The sequence below is a fragment of the Lithobates pipiens genome, unplaced genomic scaffold, assembly GCF_037356315.1.
Source record: "Lithobates pipiens isolate NorthernLeopardFrog02 unplaced genomic scaffold, aLitPip1_a1.2 Scaffold_22, whole genome shotgun sequence".
Taxonomy (NCBI): Eukaryota; Metazoa; Chordata; class Amphibia; order Anura; family Ranidae; genus Lithobates; species Lithobates pipiens.
The window spans coordinates 295399953-295425304 of record NW_027507784.1 but is presented as its reverse complement, the minus strand read 5'-3'; the positions used below and the strand labels follow the sequence as shown (position 1 = coordinate 295425304).

General features: G+C 42.3%; 1 protein-coding gene across 1 annotated transcript in view; it reads right to left on the bottom strand.

Moving 5' to 3' along the window:
• Positions 1–25352, bottom strand: part of USP31 (ubiquitin specific peptidase 31) — a 165119-nt gene that overhangs the window by 53960 nt on the left and 85807 nt on the right. Inside the window, exons 9-10 of the mRNA XM_077450182.1 lie at positions 23874–23951; positions 6537–6666 (exon numbers count right to left, since the gene is read on the bottom strand). Coding sequence (XP_077306308.1) covers positions 6537–6666; positions 23874–23951 — 208 coding nt within the window. The remainder of the gene's footprint in view (positions 1–6536; positions 6667–23873; positions 23952–25352) is intronic.

Below are 25352 nucleotides of genomic sequence, written 5' to 3'. Positions count from 1 at the left end.
ATGTGTTCCTCAATGGCAGAGAAAGTCTATGAATAATCAATAGACCTGACAAACCTTTACAAGTACTGTAAACTTCCGATTACAATCTTTCTGTACATTAAAGTTGTACTCATTTTAAACAGCCTGAAAACATACATCAACATCAAAGTTTCCAGCATGCATCCAAAATGAAAGACCAGATTTGTAAATCCCATTTTTATGGTCTCAGTCCATGCAGTGAAAAGTATGGTATGTGGCAATGTGCGGATCTAGTTCCAAAGAAACTAAGAACTCTATGCTGCTCCTAAAAGCCCTACACATTTAATTATGCAAGCAGATTGGAACTGGCAGCATTCCCTTAAGGAAATCTGTCTAGTGACAAATATGTAGACTTTCTCTTCCAATATTTTAATTATTTTTAGGAGAAAAAAAAAAAAAAAAAAAAAAAGGAATAGATAACAAGAAATAAGCAACAGATCAATAGTTACATTTTCCTCACAAAGGAGGACTATATAGAAAACAACATTCAAAGATTATAACATTATGCAATATTAGGCTGAAACCATAATGAGGCTTCGTTTTGACTGGGAAGGATGCCCAATGAGTAGGCTTTTACTCTCTTAATGTATAAAGGGATTCTGATATTTAACTTTCATTTCCTGCATAGTTGTGTTGAGTCTGAGGCTCAGACAAAGATAGACAGTTATGCCCCGTACACACGATTGGAATTTCCACCAACAAATGTTGGGTGTGAATGAATGTTGGCTAGCAGGTTCTTAAATTTTCCGCCAACAAATTTTTGTTGTCTCACTTTTTGATTGCGTGTACACAAGTCAGTCAAACAAAAGTCCACACATGCTCGGAATCGAGTACGAGCCAGAAGCGCTAGGTCTTGTTAAACTAGCGTTTGTAATGGAGATATCACATACGCCTTGCACGTCACTATGCTCGGAATTGTTGGCCAACATTTGTGTGACCGTGTGTATGCAAGACAAGATGGAGGCCAACAACCTTCAAATAAAAATCCATGGTTTTGTTGTCGGAAAGTCAGATCGTGTGTATGGGACATTAGGGCTTTAAGAAGGCCAAAAATAGCAGCACACTTATTGCTCTGACACCGCAGGGGTACTTTAAAGGCCAAGTCCACTGAGCATTGAAAACACAGTCAGGCTGAATTTACGATATCCCTCCAGCAGAAAGAAACCTTACACTAGAGTTCATGGCTCAATAACCGTTATTGCTAAATCAGGTACTGCATGGCTCCAAAAGGTTTACCAGATATGCCTGGTTTTAGCTTGCCCTGGGAAACAGGCTCTAGAGAAAGCTGGCAACCACAAACATGTGAGTTTGCCGACGCATGCACACCTGCATACAAACTTGCACATTCAATGAGCTTCTTAACCATTAACAAGTAAAGTTTGTAGTCACCTTTTGCCAATGTATAGTCAAGCAACAATTTAACTGGATTGCCTAATCCCCGTCTGCATATTTTTATCACTGCATCATGATCTATTCTGCATTAGAATGGGTCACGTGACAACATTGTTTTGCAATTGGTTGCAATTGGTTGTTCCAACATCCTGCTGTTATGGCATAATCCTGGGCTGTGTTGTCAAAAGCTAAAGCTCTACCTACCTCCCACTTTGCTACTGGTTTATCATTATGATGGGCTTCTTCACTAGCCAACAGGAATGCACAGGATGGGGGCAAGCTTTAATATTGTCAGAAGAGCTTTACCTGCTCTAGTCCTGCAGTAGGATTTTGGGTTGCTGTGGACACATACAGCCACCTCTAGGTGTCTGCACTTTACTGCAGCATAAAAAAAAATCTGCAACAATATAGAGCAGGAGTCTCCCTGCAAAGGGCCACGTTACTTTTCTACAGGCTTCAGGGGCGCCAGACTGGCCAGTGGGAGCAGAAAATTCCCTCATCATCAGTGTTTCATCATTGGTTTTAGTGGGAGTAATAGTTTCCTATTGTTGGCATCAATGGAAGAATAGCGCCACATTTATGGTGTCAGTAGAGGGAATGGTACCCCATCATTGGTGTCAGTTGGTGAAATAGTGCCCCAAGGGCCAGATAAAGGCAAGCAAAGGGCCACATCTGGCTGAGCTGAACACCCTCCTGTTCGGTTCACAGCAGAACATGTAAAAAATTTGGCAGAACACATGAAAACCGTTAAAGTCTATGGGACACAAACATGAATAATCAAAAGTGCTAATTTTAAAGGCTTGTACGCAAGTTCTTGTCATAAAAAGTGTTTGGGGACCCGGGTCCTGCCCCAGGGGACATGTATCAATGCAATTTTTTTTTTTTTTTTTTTATTATTTACATTTTTTCAGGAGCAGTGTTTTAATAATGCTTAATGTGAAACAAAAAGGAAATATTCCTTTAAATATTGTGGCTGTAATGAATTGTCGGGTCTCGGCAACACAGATAAAACTAATTGGAAAAAAAAAAGCATATGATCTCCCCCCAGTCCATTACCAGGCCCTTTGGGTTCGGTATGAATATTAAGGGGAACGAACCAAAAAATAGAAAAAAATAAATAAAATTGTATGGGGGTCCCCCTAAAATCCATACCAGGCCCTTCGGGTCTGATATGGAAATTAAGGGGAACCCTGCGCAAAATTATTATTTTTTTTAATAAATGGCATAGGCCCCCCCCCCCCCCAATCCATACCAGACCCTTATAAGAGCACGCAACTTGCAGGCTGCAGGAAAAGAGGGGGGGGGGGGGGAGAGAACCGCTCCCGAACCGTACCAGGCCACATGCCCTCAACATGGGGAAGGTGCTTTGGGGCAGCCCCCCAAAGCACCTTGTCCCCATGTTGATGGGGACAAGGGCCTCATTCCCACAACCCTTGTCTGGTGGTTGTGGGGGTCTGCAGGCAGGAGGCTTATCTGAATCTGGAAGCCCCCTTCAACAAGGGGACCCCCAGATCCCTCCCTCCCCGTGTGAATTGGTAACAGGGTACGTCACAAAAAAAAAAAAAAAAAAAAAAGTGTCAAAATGGTAGCCTCGCCCTCAGCTATATAAAAGAGCTGTCACAAAGAAAACGCATCGGTCAGCGGGAGCCTCCCATGGAGGTGGGTTGGTTGCAGCTTTTTTTTTGTTCCGTCGGGTGGCATGAACTTGCATCGTGGGACATTTTTTTTATTTTTATTTTTTATAAAGGACTTGTCCCAAGCTGTCTCTTGTCTTTACCACTGACACTTTTTTTGTAAAATGGCAAGGATACAATGTAGCCGTTGTTAATTCGCACAAGGGGGAGGCCAGAATCTGGGGTTCCCTTGGTAAAGGGGGCTTTCAGATTACTATAAACACCCCCTCCCCCCAAAGAACCCCCCACAACCCCCGGGCAAGGGTTGTGGGGATGAGGCCCTTGTGCCCACCAACATGGGGACAAGATGATTTGGTATGGATTTTGGGGGGGGATCCCCATGCCATTTTTGTTTTAATTTTGGTTCTGGTTTCCCCTTAATATTCATACCAGACCCAGACACAAAGGGCCTTGTAATGGACTGGGGGGGATCCCATGCTCTTTTTTTCCAATGAGTTTTATCTATATTGCCGAGAGCCGACAATTCATTACAGCCGCAATCAGTTTTAAATGACAATTTTTCCTTTACAAATGTAATTTTTCTGTGATACTGTTCTAAACACGGGGAAAATGCGCCACTTTACAGGCATACTATAGACCAGTGATGGAGAACCTCGGCACCCCAGATGTTTTGGAACTACATTTCCCATGATGCTCCAGTACACTGCAGAGTGCCAGAACATCATGGGAAATGTAGTTCCAAAACATCTGGGGTGCCAACGTTCGCCATCACTGCTATAGACAATCCCCAGGCACAATATTTAAAAGGAATATTTCATTGTTCACTTTAAGCATTAAAAAAAATAAATCACTGCTCCAGAAAAAAAAAAATGAAGTTTTTAAAACTTTTTTTTGCATCGATACAGGACCCAGGTCCCCAAACACTTTTTATGACAACAACTTGCATATAAGCCTTTAAAATTAGAACTTATTTTTCATGTTAGTGTCCTATAGACTTTAACGGTGTTCCAGCAGCTTTCCAATTTGCTGTGATCATCGCATATTGTTCGCTGTTAGGCAAACATCGGCCTCATCCCTAATATAAAGTGTCATGTTAAGTCATCTTCATTTTATTTTATTTTTTTTATTTTTTTAATCACACCTATTGTAGATAAAATCTGCCAATATAACCTAACCATTCTTCTTTCACCATTCAAGTGTTTTAATGGGTTTCTCAAAGGTTCTACGGTTCAATTTTTCTGCCTAATATAAAAGGCAATGACAGATGTCTTGAAATGCAAACATAGACCAAAGAAAGCATCTGAAGAAGGTAAATATTTCAGACTCCAAACTGACATTTTCCATTTGAAGTGAAACATCTTAAATGCAGGGGTTTTATCATCACTTTCATGAATATTCAAAAGCAGGTACATTTTAGGAGAAAAATCTCTGAAAAATGTGCCAGAGTTTGGAAATCAGGTACACATGGAGGCTATTATTCATATTCTATAGGTGGGTAAAGGGCTGCTGGAAATGTTTGACTCAAGTCAGAAAATGGACCATTATTCAGAGAAAATTTTTGTACATTGTTGATTTCAGGAAATGAAAATTTAATTTTGATTGATATTTTTTTCTATGGCACCCTTTTTTGTTTAACCGCTTCAGAGCCGGAAGATTTTAACCCCTTGTTTACATCTCCCCATTCTGCAGCTCCGTGAAACGATTGCCGCGACACCGGTGGACATTGAGCCCGCTGGTCCCGCAGACACGGACATTTGCCCACCTCTGCCATTGTGCCGAAGTATACATCAGCGTGCAGAGGTTGCTAAAGCGACGATTTCACCAGTTATTTTCAGCTGCGAGTGTGGTTGGTTTTAAACCCCCCCCCCCCCCCAAAAAAAAACATCTGTTTCATGGTGATTTCAAAGTGCTTTTAAGGCACTTTGGAAGCACTGCCCATTCATTGCAATAGGCAGGCCATTTTGGGAGCACTAAATACAGCGCTCCCAACCGGCCCCAAAGATGCTGCTTGCAGGACTTTTGGTAATGTCCCACAAGCGAACCACCAGAGTGTGAAAAGTCACACTGCAGTAAATAGGAGGCTATTTTCAGGCACTATTTCTAGCGCTAAAGCACCCGAAAACCACCCCAGTGTGAAAGGGGTCTAAAAAGTAAAAAAAAAAAAAAAAAAAAAAAAAAAAAAAAGGGAAATGCCATATAAAAAATAAAATGGACCCCGACATTCAACTCTTCTGAAGATGCTAGTTTGCCTGACTGACGATGACCCCTCTTGTTCCAATAAGTAAATTAATGACAAATATATGTGGATAAAAAGTTTGATTTCATTCTGACCTAAAATTAAGCAATACTTGTTTCAGCTCCTACTCAGAAGCAATGGCAGCCTCCAGGCTTCCCTTTTTTTAAAGTTTGATTCATGTTCAAGTTAAGGATCAAGTTTACTTTACAGCACGTGTGTCAAACACAAGGCCTGCGGGCCAAATCAGGCCCGCCAGGCCATTTCACGTGGCCCTAAAACCTAGTCTCTGCGCTCACCTTGTCTCAGCAGTCAACAGCATAGATGACGACAGAACTCCTCCACATCTCCATGAAGCCACAGCACCTCATTGACCCACCTCTCCAGTCCCTGGCAGTTGACTCTAGCCCTCCTCCAGACCCTGCACTTGCTGCTTCCCAGCTCTGACCCCAGCTTCTTCCTAGCAGCAACACAAGGTAAGGGGGGGGGGGGGGGGGGGGTGCAATGCGATGTAAGGGATGGTAGGGGACTATTGACTTCTGATGGTGGGGGGGGGGGGTGCTCTGGACATCTATTCTTACAAACCTGTCCCTTTACAGGCAGCCATAATATTGATGCAGCCAGCGATGAAATGGAGTGACACCCCTGCATTACAGTATACATAAAGTTACATTTTAGAGACACTTTTTTTCTAAGCCTCCTCCTGATGCAGATTTTTAATAGTATAACTTTTAGATTTTTTTTCTAATTTAATCTAGATGATAGCATTCTAGTGGCCAGAGCTGGCAGAAACATTAGAACTGGAGTGTACACGTCTTGCTAATAAATAAATCTGCTGACGGGTCCATTCCCTCTTTTTTGCTTTCATTTAGTCTCGACAGATATAGAGAGATATAGCTCCGTTTTTTTTTTTGGACTTTTGGTATCTAACACCCTAAAAACATTTTGTTTGCTTTACTTGCTTAGATATTCGATTATTTATCTCAAATTTGTATTGCTGTCTTAATATTTTTTAGCAAATGTAAGCAAAGATGTATTTATGGACTCCATTATGTTTCTAAGCTCCGTACTTTTTTCCTTTCTGTAAACCTTTTTTCTGATGAAAATCTTAAAATATTGTGAGGGGGGGAAAAAAAAAAAAAAAAAAAAATCTGCTGGGTGTTTCAACCTACTGATATGTCAATATTCAGTGAACTTTGCATTCAAAATAACCGTTTAATAGGCCTGAAACACATGGCACTTTAGGGAATGCAACTCACCTGCTCCTCTTTGGTATACAGCTGAAAACACTGGGAGAGGCTGCAGCACTGTGGCTGGTGATGAACCTCCCGCTGCAGGCGTACACTCTCCGAGTCAGGAACATACTCCTCTTCTGTGTTACCAAAAAGACTGCAAGATTAAAACAACACATGCTGAATAAAGCTTATGGTTTGACCTGTAATAATGGTGTTCTTCAGACTACACATACTGCTCAGAAGACTCATTCCCCCCTCTTTCTGTGCACGTCTGGGGCTCTCTACGGGGTTTCAATTAGGGCGACAGATAGGCAATATCAGCCGCTAGTCCCTCTATCCCTCTTTAGAAAATCCACATACATAGTAAAACCTTTAACATGGGGGCACCCTGAAATACAACCGTAAGCTGGTCAACCAGTCCTAGTTTTTTTATTTTTACAAAAGCGGTGGAAGCTCTGTGCAAGAGACAGCCAACAACTGGGAAATGCCTAGGAAGCAATGTCACCCACAGACTTACTATGTGGCTTCTGATGTTGGCTGCCTCCTCTTCCATAGAGAAGCCGTTGTTGACAGCTCAGCTTGGAACCAGACCGGAAAAGGTATGTATTGCGATTTCTTCTTTACAGGGCTAGATAGGTTAGTCATAGATTGTGGATGCCCGTAGATTTTAGTTTTAGGATGAACTTCTACTTTAAGCAAAGAATCACAGGTCACCCAACAGTCTTTAATGAAGTTTTTACGATATACCCAGTGGTATCAAACTAGATTGCCAATTAATGACCCTCCAATTGAATATCCTTCACTAAATATAGATATCAGAGAATGTAATGTGGACAGTGGGGGGGGGAGAGATGTCAGAGAATGACCAAGATGAATAAGATATCAGGGCGTGATTGCAGAACCATCAAACGTTTTGTTGCAAATGGTCAACAGGGTCGCAAGAAATGTGTTGAGAAAAAAAGATGCAAATTAACTGCCAAAGATTTGAGAAGAATCAAAAACGTGAAGCTACCAGGAACCCATTATGCTTCAGTGCCGTCATATTCCAGAACTGCAACCTACCTGCTGTGCCCAGAAGTACAAGGCGTTCAGTGCTCAGAGACATGGTCAAGGTAAGTAAGGCTGAAACCCGAACACCACTAAAGACATAAGTTGAAACGTGAAGACTGGGCCAAGACATATCTAAAGACAGATTTTGAAAAAGTTTTATGTACTGATGAGCGAGACTCTTGATGGACCAGATGGATGGGCCTGTGGCTGGATCAGTAAATTAGTAACGGGCCCATCGCTCCACTTCAACTCAGACTCTAGCAAGGTGGAGGTGGGATACGGGTATGGGCTGGTATTAAAAATGAGCTAGTTGAACCTTTTCAGGTCAAAGATGGACTCAAGATCAACTTTCCAACCTACTGCCAATTTATAGAATACACTTTCCAAGCACTGGTACAGGAAAACGTCTGCATCTTTCAAGAAGACCATGAAATTTATGAAGAACAATGCTCCATCGCATGTATCAAAGTAAGCCACTGCATGGCTAGCCAGTAAAGGCCTTAAAGATGAAAGAATAATGACATGGTCCCCTTCCTCACCTGATCTAAACTTTATTGAGAACTTGTGGGCACTTTTTAAATGGGAGATTTATGGTGAAGGAAAACAGTACACCTTTCTGAACAGTGTCTGGAAGGCTAGGGTTTGCTAATGCACAAAAAGTTGATCATAAGAAGATCAAGAAACTGACAGACTTCATGAATGAAAGACTTATGGACTGTTATTGGAAAGAAGTGTGGCTATACTGGTCCTTTTTTTTTTGAATGTCAGAAATGTTAATTTGTAAATTTTGAGTGGTTTATTATTCGCTCTTTAAAGCAGAGCGCCACCGTAAAAAAAATTATTAAAAGCCAGCAGCTACAAATACTACAGCTGCTGACTTTTAATAAATGAACACTTACCTGTCCAGGGTGCCCACAATGTCGGCAGCAGACGATGAGCAATCGCTCGTCTCTCGGCTGCCCCCGGAGCCATCCTCTGTCAGGGAATCAGGAAGTGAACAGTTGCGGCTTCACTGCCCGGTTCCCTACTGCGCATTCGCGAGTCGCGCTGCGCGTCTTCACTAGTCCCGTTGTGTTCTGGGAACTGTTTGTTTCCCAGAACACAACGAGGGGGCGGGGGCATCTGCGGCTAGCTATGCCCAAAAGTTGGTGCAGATACCTGTATTATACAGGTATCTGCACCCCCCTCCCCCCTGAAAGGTGCCAATTGTGGCACCAGAGGGGGGGGGGGGAATCCGCTGAGCGGAAGTTCCAATTATGGGTGGAGCTCCGCTTTAACAAATGAAAATAAAGTGAGATGGGAAAAGTCATTTTTCATTTAGTTGCATAATAATTCTGCACACTAATAGTTGCCCCATAATTGTGCACACAGATATTCTCCCAAGAAAGCCAAAATCTCACTTTTACTTTCTTAAAAATATTCAGGCGTGAGGTTTAACATTTTGGATTGACAGAGCAATGTACTTGTTCAATAAATAAATTAATTCTCAAAAATACAACTTGACTAATAATTGTGCACACAGTTTTTTTTTTTTTATATAAATTTTACGACAACCCATTTTAGATAGGAAATTATACATTTTAACATAGTAACTCTGCCATTTTGTAATAAATATATTCTATATAACAAATATATTCATAGTGTAAATATGCAAAATAAACTAGTGTAATTATATATTCTGTGCAAACATACAAATAGACTAATACATATGTGAATAAATCAATGTAAGTTATAAAAACTGATTAATGCGCAATTCTGTAGTATCTAAGTGATATTTGTTAATATACAATCAACAATTAAAGTGCAACGTGTGTATGTGCAAATATGTATAAGCAAACTAATACCAAACATCACGAATAATGAGTTAAACCTCCTATAATGCAGTTAAAAAGGGCAATTGTAATTTCCCAAAAAACAATTGTGCATGCAATGATGAAATATAGATATAGATATATAGAGATATATAGATATATATATCTATATAACAATGAGCGCCAATTGCGGCTCCGCTGTATTATCTCAATTACAGACACATATTTCCATTGAGTGTGTAATGAGCGAGGAGGAAGGAGGAAAAAAGCTTCTCATGGTGTGGTATAGTTTAAACAGGCATTTAATAAAAGCAGCAATAATTTCCACTAACATATTTCAAGAGCCCGTCTGGCAATAAGGATAACATGCACAGCTCAAATTAGATTGTTGTATGCGCCGGTTAGCTCACATAACATGGGCTCCAAACGTTCATCCTGCAATATCGTCAGCGTCCCGGTCTCACTCGAGGTACGTTTCGTGTGCCACTCCGAAGACGTCAATCAGACGAAACATACGTCGAGTGAGACAGGGATGTGACACACACACACACACCTCTCTCTCTCTCTATATATATCTATAGGACATTGCACAATTGTTTTTTGGGAAATTACAATTGCACTTTTAATTGCATTAGGAGGTTTAACTCATTCATTTTGAGACTATTTATGATGTTTGGTGTCACAGTTTGCTTATGCATATTTGCACATACACACGTTGCACTTTAGTTGTTGATTGTATACTAACAAATATCACTTATAGAATTATTCATCATTCAGTTTTTATAACATATATTGATTTATTCACATATGCATTTGCCTATTTGTATGTTTGCACAGAATATACAATTTCACATACTCCTTTATTTTGCATATTTACAAAGACGATACTATGAACATATTTTATATATAGAATCTATTTAATAGATTTAATATTGTATTGAAGACTACATTCCATGCAGTAGAGTATTGCGGACCTGCGCTAATCTTGCTTTAAATTTTACCCTTCCATTACTGACTCACATCATTACTGAGAACGCTGCGGTCCATTTTAATTGATTATTTTCATCTGTGGCGCTGTTAAAACTGTTTTGCAAAAAGATAATGAGGACATCCCTGAAGCCAGAATCTTTAAAAACCAGTCAGCAATGGCAGCTCCTTTTTACCTCTAACCCAGTGTTTTTTTAATTTTAGAAATAAAAAATAAGCAGACATAGGATTTTAATTTATATTTCACATGGGAAGCTAGCTATGGACACAAAACATCTGATTGCTGAAGTCTAAAGCTTTGCTGCTGCGATCACATTTCACCTCTTAAAAAGCAGATAAAAGCTTAAAAACTGTTGTTGCCGAGATGCTGGAAATCAAAACTGGTTCTTAGGGTAAGGGATTAAAGCCGCTGATGAGATGTAATTTCCCCCAAGCCTGTCATTACTCTAGGTAATGCTGTAAATAAGCAGGGATAATCAGGAAGTGGTAGGCTGCTCTTAGCTGCGAGCTGTAAAGCTGCACTCTTACAGAGTGTAAATGCTTCCTGCTCACTTTCTACTGAACTAAGCATACACATAACGCTACCTGCTGCAGCAGCTCAAGGCTAGAAGACTGTACATCGTGCCGGGGAATGATCAGCTCTTCCAAGATGAATGGACCAGTATCCTGCAGGGAAAAGCTACAAGCAGAGGCAAAAACAAGCCAAATAAATGATTTTCGTTTTATTTAGAGACGCTCGCTTTGCATTTCTCTCTGTTGGCGACCGTCCAATAATTCTGAGAATAGATCTGCTGTCTGCTGGTAACCTTAGTTCTTCTTATTCTCTATAAATTATCTAAGACAGAGCTCAATAAACCCCAGGCGCCAGGTCGCCATAGCGACAAGTAGTTTTGTCCTGGCGCCTGAACGTCCCCACAATGCGTGTCCCCCACCCCTGCTTTGTATCACAGGCTCCGCTCTCCTCCCCTCCCATGTCCGAGTCCCCATTGACAGTTTCCCCAGCCATCAAGGTTGGGAAAGAATGTAATGCAGTGCGATGTGCATTCCATTACATTGAGTGAAGCACAGGGGAGACATGCAGGGTCTTTTAGATCCCGGATGTCTTACTAAAGAGAAACTAACCAAAAAAAAAAAAAATCACCATGTGATGTAAAAAATTACAGTTGCACCCAAGCACAAAAAATACTCCCTGCCGCCCCGCCAAAAAATTTAGCCCCCCCCCCCCCCCCCACATATACACATGTAAAATTGTAAACACGTGGTGGGGCACCTACGCCTGAAAACGCCGATTGTTATACTTGTTACATATGGCTGCGCACGCCGGAATGAGAGCACTAATTCTAGCACAAGACCTCCTTCATAACGCTAAACTGATGACTTGCAGAAAGCTTTTAAAGCGTTGCCTATGGAAAACAGTGTACTGACATGTTTAAGGTTTGACGTGTTGGGTATCCATTTTCTGGGTGTAACTTCGGCTTTTATATTTTACCAAAAAAATTGGGTAAGTTAAATTTTTAATGTGTTTTTTTTAATGAATATCTTGCAGAATAAAATATTGGAACTACCACCATTATACTCTAGGGTATCTGCTTTCAGAAAATACGTCTGGGGGTTTTAGGTAATCTTCAGGCCTAAAATGTTTTATTTTTATTTTTTTTCTTAAACGTGAACAAAAAAAATGCCTCTGGCTGTGAAAGGGTTTAAAGGATAAGGTAACCTACGGGAACATGTTACATGTTCCACCCGTAAGATTCGTTCATTTGTTAAAAAAAAAAAAACTGTCTCTTAACCTTTTCAGCTGGCTCCAAGATTCAAAAAAAATTGTCAAGCCCTGGTCTAAGACAACGATTAAAGCGTATATCTAAACCCAACCAAAAAAATGAATATGAATTATATCGCAGCTTTCCAGTAATTAGATGTGGTTTTTGCATTTATTTTTTAAACGCTTTTTTTCCATTTGTTGTCAACTTGTGGACCTGCCACCCTCAGCTTTATGGCAGAGCAGCATTGTCATCCTAGAAACAAAAGCATGTTGAGACTACAAAACAGCTTCCCCTTCCGATCCACAGGTGTCAGATGGAGATGTATAATAAAAAAAAATTAAATAAAACCCAACACACAACACAGGATGGTTGTATACAAGGGTTCACATAGGAGACCCCCTCTAAAAAGTTTTAACCAATGAACGGGCGTGGCTAGTGGTCTTTGAAATAAGACCGTAAAAGCTGAGATTTGTCCCTTGATAGTATACAAGGCCAAATGCGGATACAGGTATGATTGCAGAAAGGTTCGGATGTTTCCCACTGAGTATTTCCTGGGGTGAAATCTTCTTTCCTGGCACCAAGCAAGTCCTCTTAGGACAAGAACAAAAAACTGAAGTATGATGGCAGTGAGGAGAGGTTATACATGGCTGGTCAATGGCATTTTTTTGTTTGCTAGTGTATCATGAAGGATGCAGTACAACCCATCTGCCTCTAAAAAAAAAAAAAAAAAAAAAAACTATATAATTTCTGTAGCCCTTAAAGTGGCTCTAAAGTCAAAGAGCTTTAACCTCAATGCATTCCCTGTCTTAAGGTATAAAACATTTTACAGATTTCTGTCCTCCTCCATATCCCCAAATACTTAATCAATCCATCGTTGTTGACCACTTCCATACTGCCCTATTGTGTATATGTTTTTTTTTTTAGCAGACACCCTAGGGAATAAAATGGCGGTCGTTGCAACTTTGCACACACAAGGAATGGTGCCAAACTTAAGTACTTAAAAATCTCCATAGGTGATGCTTTAAAATTTGTTTAAAATTTCTTTACAGATTACCAGTTTAGAGTTTCAGAGGAGGTCTAGTGCTAGAATTGCCGCTCACACGCTAACCCACGTGGCGATACCTCACATGTGTGGTTTGAACGGCGTTTACATATGTGGGCGGGACTTGCGTGTGCGTTCGCTTCTGAGCACGAGCTACAGGGGACAGGAGCACTATAAATTTTTATTTTACTTAATTTTTACACTTTTTTTGATCACTTTTATTCCTAGTACAAGGAATGTAAACATCTCTTGTAATAGGATTGGTTTGTGACAGGTCCTCTTTATAGGGAAATGCGGGGTCAATAAGACTCCACATCTCTCCTCCAGGTTGGAAAGCACGAAATCGAAAAAAAAAAATCCACAATCTCATGCTTACCAGCTGTGATTGCGAATTTGTTTACAACCGGGGCCCCAGACGTGGCGTCATAATGTCACGCCCGTGCTTGCGACTATCAGAGATGACTGGTGACCATCTGGTCACCAGAAATATCTATGGTCGTCATCCGGCAGTGACCGATTCTTTCTCTGGGTCCCTGATGGCACAGGAGAGCCCAGAGAAGCACTGGATGGTGGTGGGAGGGGGAAATGCCCCCTCCCGCCGCCGGTAAAATGATCAAGCAGAGGTACTGCCGCTATGATCGACCTTATGGTGCACAGAATCGCCGGCTGAAAACGAGGATATCTGAATGATGCTTGTAGCTCACCTCTTTCTATAGCATGTCATGTAGATAATGGAAATTTCTAAAATTTATCCCAAATTGAATATTTGTGTCTTGCAATCCTGTCTTTCACTTTGTGCCGTTTCTCCTACATAAACAAGTCCGCACCGACACTTAATATATATTACGATTATTAACCACTTCAGCCCCGGACCAACAAACACCTTAAGGACCAGAGGTCTTTTTCCAATTTCGCACTGCGCTGCTTTAACTGGTAATTGCGCGGTCATGCAATATTGCACCCAAACGAAATTTGCGTCCTTTTCTTCCCACAAATAGAGCTTTCTTTTGATGGTATTTGATTGCCTCTGCGATTTTTTTTTTTGCGATATAAATGGAAAAAGAGCTAAAATTTTGAAAAAAAACAAGATATTTTCTTCTTTTTGTTATAAGAAAAATCGAATAAACTAAATTTTAGTCATACATTGAGGGCAAAATTTATTCAGCCACATGTCTTTAGTAAAAAAAATGTCAATAAGCGTATATTTTTTGGTTTGCGCAAAAGTTATAGCGTCTACAAACTAGAGTACATTTTCTGGAATTTACACAGCTTTTAATTTATGACTGCCTATCTCATTTCTTGAGGTGCTAAAATGGCAGGGCAGTACAAACACCCCCCCAAATGACCCCATTTTGGAAAGTAGACACCCCAAGGAAATTGCTGATGGGTATGTTGAGCCCATTGAATATTTATTTTTTTTGTCCTAAGGGATTGAATAATGACAAAAAAATTTTTTTTACAAAAAGTTGTCACTAAATGATATATTGCTCACACATGCCATGGTTATATGTGGAATTGCACCCCAAAATATATTCCGCTACTTCTCCCGAGTATGGGGATACCACATGTGTGGGACTTTTTGGGAGTCTAGTCGCGCACGGCACCCCGAAAACCAATCACCACCTTCAGGATTTCTAAGGGTGCAAATTTTTGATTTAACTCCTCACTACCTATCACAGTTTCGAAGGCCATAAAATGCCAAAATAGCACAAAACCCCCCAAAATGACCCCATTTTGGAAAGTAGACACCCCAAGCTATTTACTGAGAGGCATGTTGAGTCCATGGAATATTTTATATTTTGCCACAAGTTGCGGGAATATTACAAACTTTTTTTTTTTTGCACAAAGTTGTCACTAAATGATATATTGCTCACACATGCTATGGGCATATGTGAAATGACACCCCAAAATACATTCTGCTGCTTCTCCTGAGTACGGGGATACCACATGTGTGGGACTTTTTGGGAGCCTAGCCGCGTACGGGACCCCGAAATCCAAGCACCGCCTTCAGGATTTCTAAGGGCATACATTTTTTATTTTACTCCTCACTACCTATCACTATCCATCACAGTTTTGAAGGCCATAAAATGCCAAGATGGCACAAACCCCCCCCCCCCCAAATGACCCCATTTTGGAAAGTAGACACCCCAAGCTATTTGCTGAGGGCCATGTTGAGACCATTGAATATTTTTTTTTTGTCCCAAGGGATTGAATAATGACAAAAAAATAAAAAAAAAATTTTTTTTTTTACAAAAAGTTGTCACTAAATGATATATTGCTCACACATGCTATGGGCAGAAGTCAAATTACACCCCAAAATAAATTCTGCTGCTTCTCCTGAGTACGGGGATACCACATGTGGGGGACTTTTTGGGAGCCTAGCCACGTACGGGACCCCGAAAACCAAGCACTGCCTTCCGGATTTAAATATAAAATGCTACCAAAAAAACTGTTAGTGATCGCAGGGATCAGGCCTGACTCTGCGATCGCTGCAGTTATGTGTTTAGTGTTTTGTAAGTGACAGTGATCGATCGATACTGCACTTGGGTGGGCTGGGCAGAGGGGCAAAACGCAGGTGCTAGCAGGTATCTGGGCTGATCCCGCTAACAATGCGTTTTTTTGGAACCCTGAACTGCTGGGGACGCTAGTATAGATCTGATCAGATCAGATATTGATCTGTTCAGATTCTATACCACTACGGGAGGTGTATGCTTTGCGCGTGGGTGTTAGCGGTACTGGCACTAACCTAGCGCTGCCTGGGGCGACGCAGACCCTGACCCTAATTGATATCACTCGCCGGGTGATCAGGGGGTTAAACCTTTATTGGGTAATAAATGGTGGGTGCCCTGATGCTATAAAAAGCAAACTAACCAGAGTCACCCGTAACACTTATACGTGATCAGTGGTGAAAGGGTTAACTAGGGGCAATCAGGGGGTTAAAATTTTTATTAGGTAGTATATGGGGGTCCCTGGCGCTATATAAAAACCTGACGGGGAACCTAAATAACTAACTGGCTAACCAGCGTCACCAGTGACACTTATACTGTGATCGCTGGTGAAAGGGTTAACTAGGGGCAATCAGGGGGTTAAAACCATTATTGGGTAGTATATCGGGGTACCTAGCGCTATAAAAACCTGGCGGTGAACCTAAAAAAATAACTAGCTACCTAGCGACAGTAGCGACACTGATGCAGCGATCAGAAAAATGATCGCTTAGTGACACTGGCAAAAGGGGGTGAAAGGGTTAACTAGGGGCAATTAGGGGGTTAAATCTTTATTGGGGGGTGATAGGGGGCTACCCTGGACCTAACACTAACTGCCCTGACAGTTTTTACTTTTACAACTGACACTGAATGCATTGATCAGTAAAGAAATGATCAATGCAATCAGTGACACTGTGACTGGGGGGGGGGGGGGGGGGAGGGCGGGGGTTTGTGTACCTATGTGTACCTATGTGTCAGTGTAGTGTTTTGGTGCACTTACTTTTAGTCTTCTCCTCGTAGTCCAGTCAAAAAGACCGCCCCGAGGAGAATGACATCACTTCCTCCTTCCTGTGTAAACAATACACAGTGGGAGGAAGTTCGTCATTGGCCAGGAGCGATCGAGAGGGGGTGGCCAGAAACCAACGGCCATCCCCTCATCACGGATCGCTCCTGGAGGGAAATGGACCGCTGTATCCAGCGGGAGGGGGTCCGATCGGACCCCCCACCCGCTGGAAGGCAGGCACGTACATGTACGTGCTTGTGCCTACCTGTGCCATTGTAATGACGTACATTGGCAATACGGCGGTCCTTAAGTGGTTAAGATGTCTAACCGAATGTCCCTGATTATCAACCTCCACTGCCTTCATACCGTAGAGCAGGGATATGCAATTAGCGGACCTCCAGCTGTTGCAGAACTACAAGTCCCATCATGCCTCTGCCTATGGGTGTCATGCTTGTGACGGCCAGTCTTGCTATGTCTCATGGAACTTGTAGTTCTGCAACAGCTGGAGCAATAACAGTATACCAGCATGATCAAAGGAAAACATGATTTTTGCCATCCACATAAGGGATACAATATAAACATTAAAGATCATTTTACTTGTCAGTCATCTTACGCAATATTAAGTTTAGGTGTGGACTTGTTTATGCAAGAGAAACAACACAAAAAGTGAAAGACAGGATTGCAAGACATAAATATTCAATTTGGGATAAATTGGAGAAAATGCCATTATCTAGACATTCTATAGAAAAGAACCATACCACATCACAATTAAGATATATGGTGATCGATTGAGTTCCCATATTCAGACAAGGGGGTAACAGGGAATTAAAATTAAGGAAAAGGGACGTTTATTGGATTAACCGTTTAGATACGCTGCAGCCCAAAGGGTTAAATACTGACTTAACTGTATTTGTTCCTTTGGGAAATATGATGTTTTTCGTGTGTGTGTGTGTGTACATGCATACATTCTTTGATTGACACAGTTGAGTGAGGTTCTATCTAAATTTATACATAATTTTTTATTTATTTTTTGTAGTGGTAATGATTTGCTATACTAGCGATGTTTATTATAGATAATTATTTTTGGTTTATAGATGAACTTATGATTTTTTTATATCTACTTCTGTCTTTGCCTAGTGGGGAGTCAAATGCACCTGTGACCGAGAGTCGCTCCAGCCTATTAAAGTGATTAACACAAGGCTCGACAAACCCCAGGCGCTAGGTCGCATTTGCGACTAGAATTAGCGACCTGGCACCTGGGGCGGCACAGCTGGGGTATCCCGTCTCCGTGCGCACCCCCCAGCGCGATCGCGTTGGGCCGTGCCAGCCGGTAATTAAGGCGTGGCTTTGCGGCCTTCTGCAGTTCTAGGGTTCTTTCTGAAATCTGGCGCCATCTTGTGGTGGCTGTTGGTATGACATCCAACAATGCTAATGGAGCTTCCCCTGCCTGTTTTCACTGCCCGCCCATCTCCTTCCCTTTACTTAGAATAAAAAATATATATAATGTTTGGGGGTTCTAACACCCTAGAGAATAAAATAGCGGTCTCCGCAATACTTTTCGCCACACAGTAATCGCGCAGCGGACTTACAAGCGCAATTTTTGTGAAAAAATACTTTAAAAAATAAACAAACAAAAAAAAAGTTGTGTCACTTTTATTCCCAATACAAGGAATGTAAAAATCCCTTGTAATAGAAAAAAGCATGACAAGTCCTCTTAAATATGAGATATGGGGTCAAAAAGGGCTGTCCGATCAGGTTCGCCTGTCAGTTTTTCAGGCGCACCTGATCGGACCCTTAGCGGGGGGGATATGGCGGTCTTGTGTCCCTGCAAGACAGGAAATAAAAGCAGTCACATTTGTCCTAGTTGTCTGTGTAAATTTAAGATTGGTTCATTTTTATACTGAAAATAAAGTTTTTTTTTGTCGGTTGTAAATAAAAAATAAAAAAAAAAACAACACTTGGCTAACTTTTTTAGCCCGCTCCTAGATTCCAAGCAAATTTGTCAAGCCCTGGATTAACAGATTGAGAATAAATTGCTATGTATGGGTTAATTGATTTAAGCTTATTCTAATGATTTGATTAATGGTTTGAGCTCTCTATATATACTGCATGATATGTATTACCAGTTGCAGATACGTGGTTGTGAGGAAGGGCGTTATCTGTCGGAGCCCAAAACGTCGCTAGCTGTATGTGGTATTTGATATAATTTTTTTCATCGTAAATAGAATCTTTTGTGCACCAATTCCTCTTCTGGAGAAGATGGATAGAAGAAGATAGAGAGAGATAATTATATTATATTATTAAATATTTATTTGGGCTGAAACAACTAATTAAATTAATTGATTACTATTTTCATAATCGATTAATAGGCCAATAACATAATGGGGTTAAAAAAAAAAAAATACTAAAATGAGCCCTTTATAGTACAAAAATGTAATCACTACTGTAAATATTACTTTCACTGTTCTACAGTAAAAAAATGAACCCCTTCCAGTAGTGATTATCTGTTTTTTTTTGTATCATAAAGGGCTAATTTTAGTCTTTTTAACCCCATTATGTTACTAAACGTCTTAGGCCTGGTTCACATCTATATGTTTATTGGTGCTTTTTTCAGAAACGCACTACAGTTCATTTACATTGTTTCCTATTGGACACGTTCATATCTGTGCTTTTTTCAGCCTCTGCATATTTGGAAAGGGTCAGGGACTTTTAAACGCAAAAATTTGCTTTTTTGGTTCAATATACTTCAATGGAGAAGCTGCAGAAAAGAATGTAATGCGTTTTTGCAGCAATTTGTGTTTTTTAATCTGCCCAAAAAGAATGCAAAAAAAACCGCAAATTACAGTAAAATCACGTGCGCAAAAATAAATAAAAAACGCACAGCAAAAAGCACTGCAGAAACAGATCATATTCAGATGAAAAATCTTTGTACATTCGCTGAAAGAATTTTGTTTGAAATTTTCACTTCATTTCTGAAAAAAACAAAAACACAAACTGTCTGCAAATTCCTTTGACCAAGAAATTTTCTATTTCCAAATTTTACTGTCACTGTGGTTGAAAATGAACGTCAATTTTACCCACTTTTTTTTTAAAGGTTATTAACCGATTAATTGAGACAATAATCGGCCAACTAATCGATTATGAAAATAATCGTTAGTTGCAGCCCTTATATATATATTTTCTATCACACACACACACACTGTTTTACACAGTAGATTTAGAGCCGGTTCACACAGCGGGCGATGCGAGGCGACACGACTCGCCTCGCTCTCGCAAGTCGCCCCCGTTCTGTACAATGGAACCGTTCTGAGAGGAGCGACTCGAGTCGCTCCGACTCAGAAAAAAGGTTCCTGTACTACTTTTGGGCGACCTCGGGGCGACTTGCATTGACTTCTATACAGAAGTCATTTGCAAGTCGCCGCTGAGGCCGCGGCGAGGCAAGTCGGAGTCGCCTCGCCTCGCCTGCAGTGTGAACCGGCCCTTAGACTTCCATTGTTGCACTGACACGTTTTTTTGAAACTTTAACCAATGGTTTTTGAGGCTATTAAAAAGAAAAATGCGTAATAAAAAAAACAAAAACAAAACACTCAGATAGATGGATGAAGCATCAGTCCAATGCTGCATCTGTTCCCCACCGCCTCCAAGACCAAGAGCTGAGTGATCAAAAACCACTGATCACTCCCGGTTCTTGGTCTTCAGTGAGCAGAGAGCGCTGCCTGTCAGTCACTGGCTCTCTATTCTGCCCCTCACTGGAGCAACAGGTTGTGGAGGGGGCAGCTGGTCAGGCACCTGGGTGGATCCAGGAAAAAATGCAACTATGCTGAAGTCAAAACGTACGCTCAATTTAGGAGGAGCTGCACCTAAAAAAAAAAATATTAAAAGCCAGCAGCTACTAATATTGCAGCTGCTGACTTTTAATAAAATCACACTTACCTGTCCCAGGGTCCAGCGATGTCGGCGGAAGATGACGGGCGATCGCTCGTCTCGCTGCTGCCACCGCCGCCATCCTCTGTCAGGGAATCGGGAAGTGAAGCATGACGGCTTCACTGCCCGGTTCCCTACTGCGCATGCGCGAGTCGCGCTGCGCGTCTCTTATGGTCCCTCGCTGTGTCTCTGGGAACTGTGCGTTTCCCAGAACACAACGGGGGGGGGGGGGGGTCTGCGGCGGTCTGGCCGGAAGTGGGTGCAGTTACCTGGATTATCCAGGTAACTGCACCACCCTCCCCCCTGAAAGGTGCCGATTGTGGCACCGGAGGGGGGGGGAGGGATCAGATTAGCGGAACTTCCCCTTTAGGGTGAAGAACCGCTTTTTAAGTTTGGCTAGATTCAGCAAGTTTCTCACATGTTCCTTGGCAGCAATGCAGCCTTTTATCACATGATTCTGCACTGCAGAAGTAGAGTAAACAAAACGGCTGTTTTTGAACCAATCAACATGAGCAGCTGCATTGCACAGACTCAGAATCAAGGAGTGTTAATGGAAAGCAACAGCCCATGCTGCATATACTGTATAGGCAGAGAGCGAATCTATGAATGCAAATCCTTATAATGAGCCTAAAGATGTAAAGAAGCTGAAACACAGCATCAATCACATAGTTAAGTGAATTCAACAAAGGCTGAATTTAGTGATGAATGAGTCAATTTAGTTTTGACCCAGATTGCTGTCAAGGAGTGCACATGAAACCCACAGCCAAATGTTTGACACACACCCGATTTCCGACAGCAGCGAATGATCAGCTCCCGCTGCCTTGCACTGAAGAACAGAACCTCAGGTCTGCCTGGAAAACATTCAGACAAGCTTGTCACGGAGGCAATTACGGAGCTGCACTTAACATTGCAGGTTAGCAGACACCTTTCACAAGCCGACTAATAAAGCGAGACAAGTGTAGCCTATATTCAACTAAGCTATCAAAACAGGTTTTCAAACAAATGTAGGCAGCCATAAGAACGCCATATGCTCTGAACTCCGAAAACAGAACAGAACATCTACTTAGTGACGTGAGTAGCTTGTTGACTCTGGGAGAACCACTAACTATCACAAACTTCCCTTTTCATATACCTAAATGGAAATAGCACCTAAAAACAGAAATCAAATTCTGATAGTGTTAGAGGTAGACTGTTGTCCAGTAGCCAGAAAGAAGGATTCCTAAGCGGCCAGAAAAAAAAAAAAAGACTGAGCTTGGCCTTACAACAAAGTTCAGTTAATGTTATTACCAATGGGATCTTTTTCTATTAATTTGGGAAAACCCACTGAAGAGATGATAAAGCATTTCAATGACCTTGTAAGTTTTTATCCATTTGTAGAAAGCTGTAAAAAGATGGAAAAAAGCCATTTTGTGGTAGACTGGGGCTTCCCAGTGAGGTCCTAAGTGCAGTAAAGACCCGGCTGGCTATTGAGCTTCACACTTTAAAATGTGAGATCCATTCTAGATGGGGTTTTCCCTTTACACTGGCTTATTCAGTAAACCAGTGAAAAGAATAACCAATCTAACCGTTTCGTTTGCTTTACAGAGTAGTTAGAATAAACTTGGGATGGAGGGTGGGAGCAGGTTTAAAGTGTTACTAAATCCCCAGACCCTGCATTCACTGTATCTGGTCTCCCAGAGTACACAACATGGAAATGCAATTATTTTAGTAAATATGAATGGCTAAATACCTTTTCTCATAAGCAGTATATGGCAGTCTTGCGACTTCTATCAAAGTCTGCTTAACGCTTGTAAGAGGAATTTTTTATTCTACTCTGACTGTCCTATGAGGCTGTGGGACCCCCTGACCCTCTGTCTGGATTGCGCCGATCACATGTACCCAAGGAAAAAATAAATAAAAAAAACTCTAGCAATACACACCAAACTGAATTTGTGCAGACTCACTCCAAACGCTCTGTCTTATCAGGAAATGGATTGGGGACAGTGGAAGAAGGGGAGGATCAGAGAAGACAGGATCAAACAGCCTTTTCACACACACAATGCACATAATATAGCCCCTGTGGAACCTAAGGAGTTAAACAAGCAAGATTTACTGCATATATGAACTGACTTTACCGTTTTGGGTTTAGTAACACTTTAAGCATAGTTCGTATTTGACTGGACTTTCACTTTAAAGTTGAACTCCGGGCACAAGAACTTTGAATTTAAAGTGGTTCTGAAGGCAGAAAGTTTTTTTCTTATATCTTAATGCATTCTATACACCAAGATTTAAAAAAAAAAAAAAAAAAAAAAAAAAAACGCTACTATATGCACCAGCCCCCTCTACATTGGCTGAGGCAGCAGCAGGCACCATTGGCTGCTGCTGCCAACAAAGTCAGTGAGCCAATGAGAGAAAGGGGGTCAGGGCCAAGCCACGGCTCTGTGTCTGGATGGAGCCGCTTGCTGTGGGGGCACTTGGTAGTAGGGAGGGGGCCAGGAGCACAGAAGTGGGACCCAAGAAGAGGATCTGGGCTGCTCTGTGCATAAACCACTGCAACAGAGCAGGTAAATATATGGGGTTCCCCCCCCATTTAAAAATAACAAAAAGACTTTAATATCACTTTGATATATTTTACAATTGCTACAAAATATAAATACAGTTTGCGTGCACCAGATGCCTTTGCAACCCCTGTTATTCCCTTTTAAATGTAGTAGCGGCATCCTGGTTGTGAAGCACATAGCCGGCACAGAAAGAGCCACAGGAGGGGCCCAGCAGTTTCACCTACTATAGGCTGGCTACAGAAAGCTACAGGAGGGGCGGAGACCAGACCAGTCATCCTGCCCAAGGAGAAAGAGCAGCAGTGACCGGCCTTTATCACAAGAAGCTCTTGCAAAGAGGCAAAGTTTCACTTTGGATTACTGCACAGATATGGAAGAAATAAGCAAAGTACAGTACAAGGTTCAAGAAAGACTACACATTTCATTTGCATTTAGGCAATATTCAGCTTCAACGCAAGTGTGGCTGTAGCCTGCAACAATCCTTCATCCTTTTATTTTGGTGCTTCTTTTCATTAGTTCTATAAATCTGGCTGCTTAGGGCAACAGAGGGATGCTTTTCCTATAATGAACAGGACCAAAAAACTGGGTAAAAACAAAAATTAGATAAATATAGGTTATTGGCTCCTTTGTTAACCCCTGCAGATGTGATGACAAGACATCAGACATACTATTCTTGTGCTCAAACAGCAATCTGAAATGCCTCGTCTTTAAAGAGCCACCCCTATGGCTGACAAATGACACGTTTCTCTTTATATACTTACTATTCCTTTGTTTCTCTGTCCCATTCCACTACCAACTTCACATGAGCAGCCCCACCTAAACCACAAGATTTGAGAGCCCTAGAACAAAAGAAAATAGCATTGAAAAAAAAAAAAAACACAAAAAAGGTTCTCCAAATAAACAAATACACCATTTGAAAAACAGAACCATTACTTTATTTCCAGCATCATTTGTTTAATGTAATGTTTGGAAGGAAGGTTTTGTGTACACAGGCATTTGCGATTTGCTTCTGACATCATTTGTGAAGCATTTGTCATGTGTAATGTTGTGTGCAAAAGTTGAATTAGGCCGCGTACACACGGGCGGACTGTTCGCCCAACCTTGTCCGCTGAACAGTGTTTGGGCGGACAGTCCGCTCGTGTGTGGGCTTTCAGCGGACAGTTTCAGCGGACAGTTGGACGGACAAAGTCTTTCGGAAATTCTGAAAAACTGTCCGCTGAAACTGTTTGAGCGAACAGTCCGCCCGTGTGTGGGCCTGTCCGCTGTACTTTCGAAATGAGTGGACTGTTCCCGCTCGGAAAGTCCGCCCATTTCGAGCGCGTGTACAGGTAGGCGGGGCCCGCGAAGGAGACGTCGCGGGCTCCGCCGCCTGGAATGGGCTTAAAGGGGAACCCCAACGCCGAAAAAAATCGGCGTGGGGGTTCCCCCAAAGTCCACACCAGACCCTTGTCCGAGCACGCTACCCGGCCGGCCAGGAAAGGGGGGCGAGCGAGCGCGCCCCCCCTCCTGAGCCGTACCAGGCCGCGTGCCCTCAACATGGGGGGTGCCTTGGTGAAGGGGGGGCCGCGCGGCCCCCCCACCCCAAAGCACCTTGTCCCCATGTTGATGAGGACAAGGGCCTCTTCCCGACAACCCTGGCCGTTGGTTGTCGGGGTCTGCGGGCGGGGGGCTTATCGGAATCCGGGAGCCCCCTTTAAGAAGGGGGCCCCCGGATACCGGCCCCCCACCCTATGTGAATGAGTATGGGGTACAATGTACCCCTACCCATTCACCTGTGAAATAAAGTACAAAAAAAAACACAACACATGGAAAAAGTATTTTATTGCACAGCTCCGGGGGTCTTCCGTCTTCGGGGGTCTTCTCGCCGGACTCCTCCGCTATGTGTGTAGCTCTTTTACTAGCGGAGGAGTCCGGCTTTCTTCCTCCCCGCCGCCGGCCTCTTCTCCCGACTTCGGGGGTCTTGTCCCCCTCTTCGGTTCTTCTGCCGGGCCACCGCGCCTGGTCCGGTGGCCCGGTCTTCTGTCGCCGTCTTCCGTTCTTCTGTCGCCGCCTTCGGTTCTTCTGCCGGGCCACCGCGCCTTCTTGTAGCTCTTTTACAGGCGGTGGCCCGGTCTTCTGTCGCCGCCGCCGCCGCCGCCGCCTTCCGTTCTTGTTCTTCTTCTTGTTCTTCTTCTTCTTCTCCTGGAGATGTTGACTCGACGAGCTCTCCGGCCGGAATGCCAGAGCCGCGCTGTGCGGTC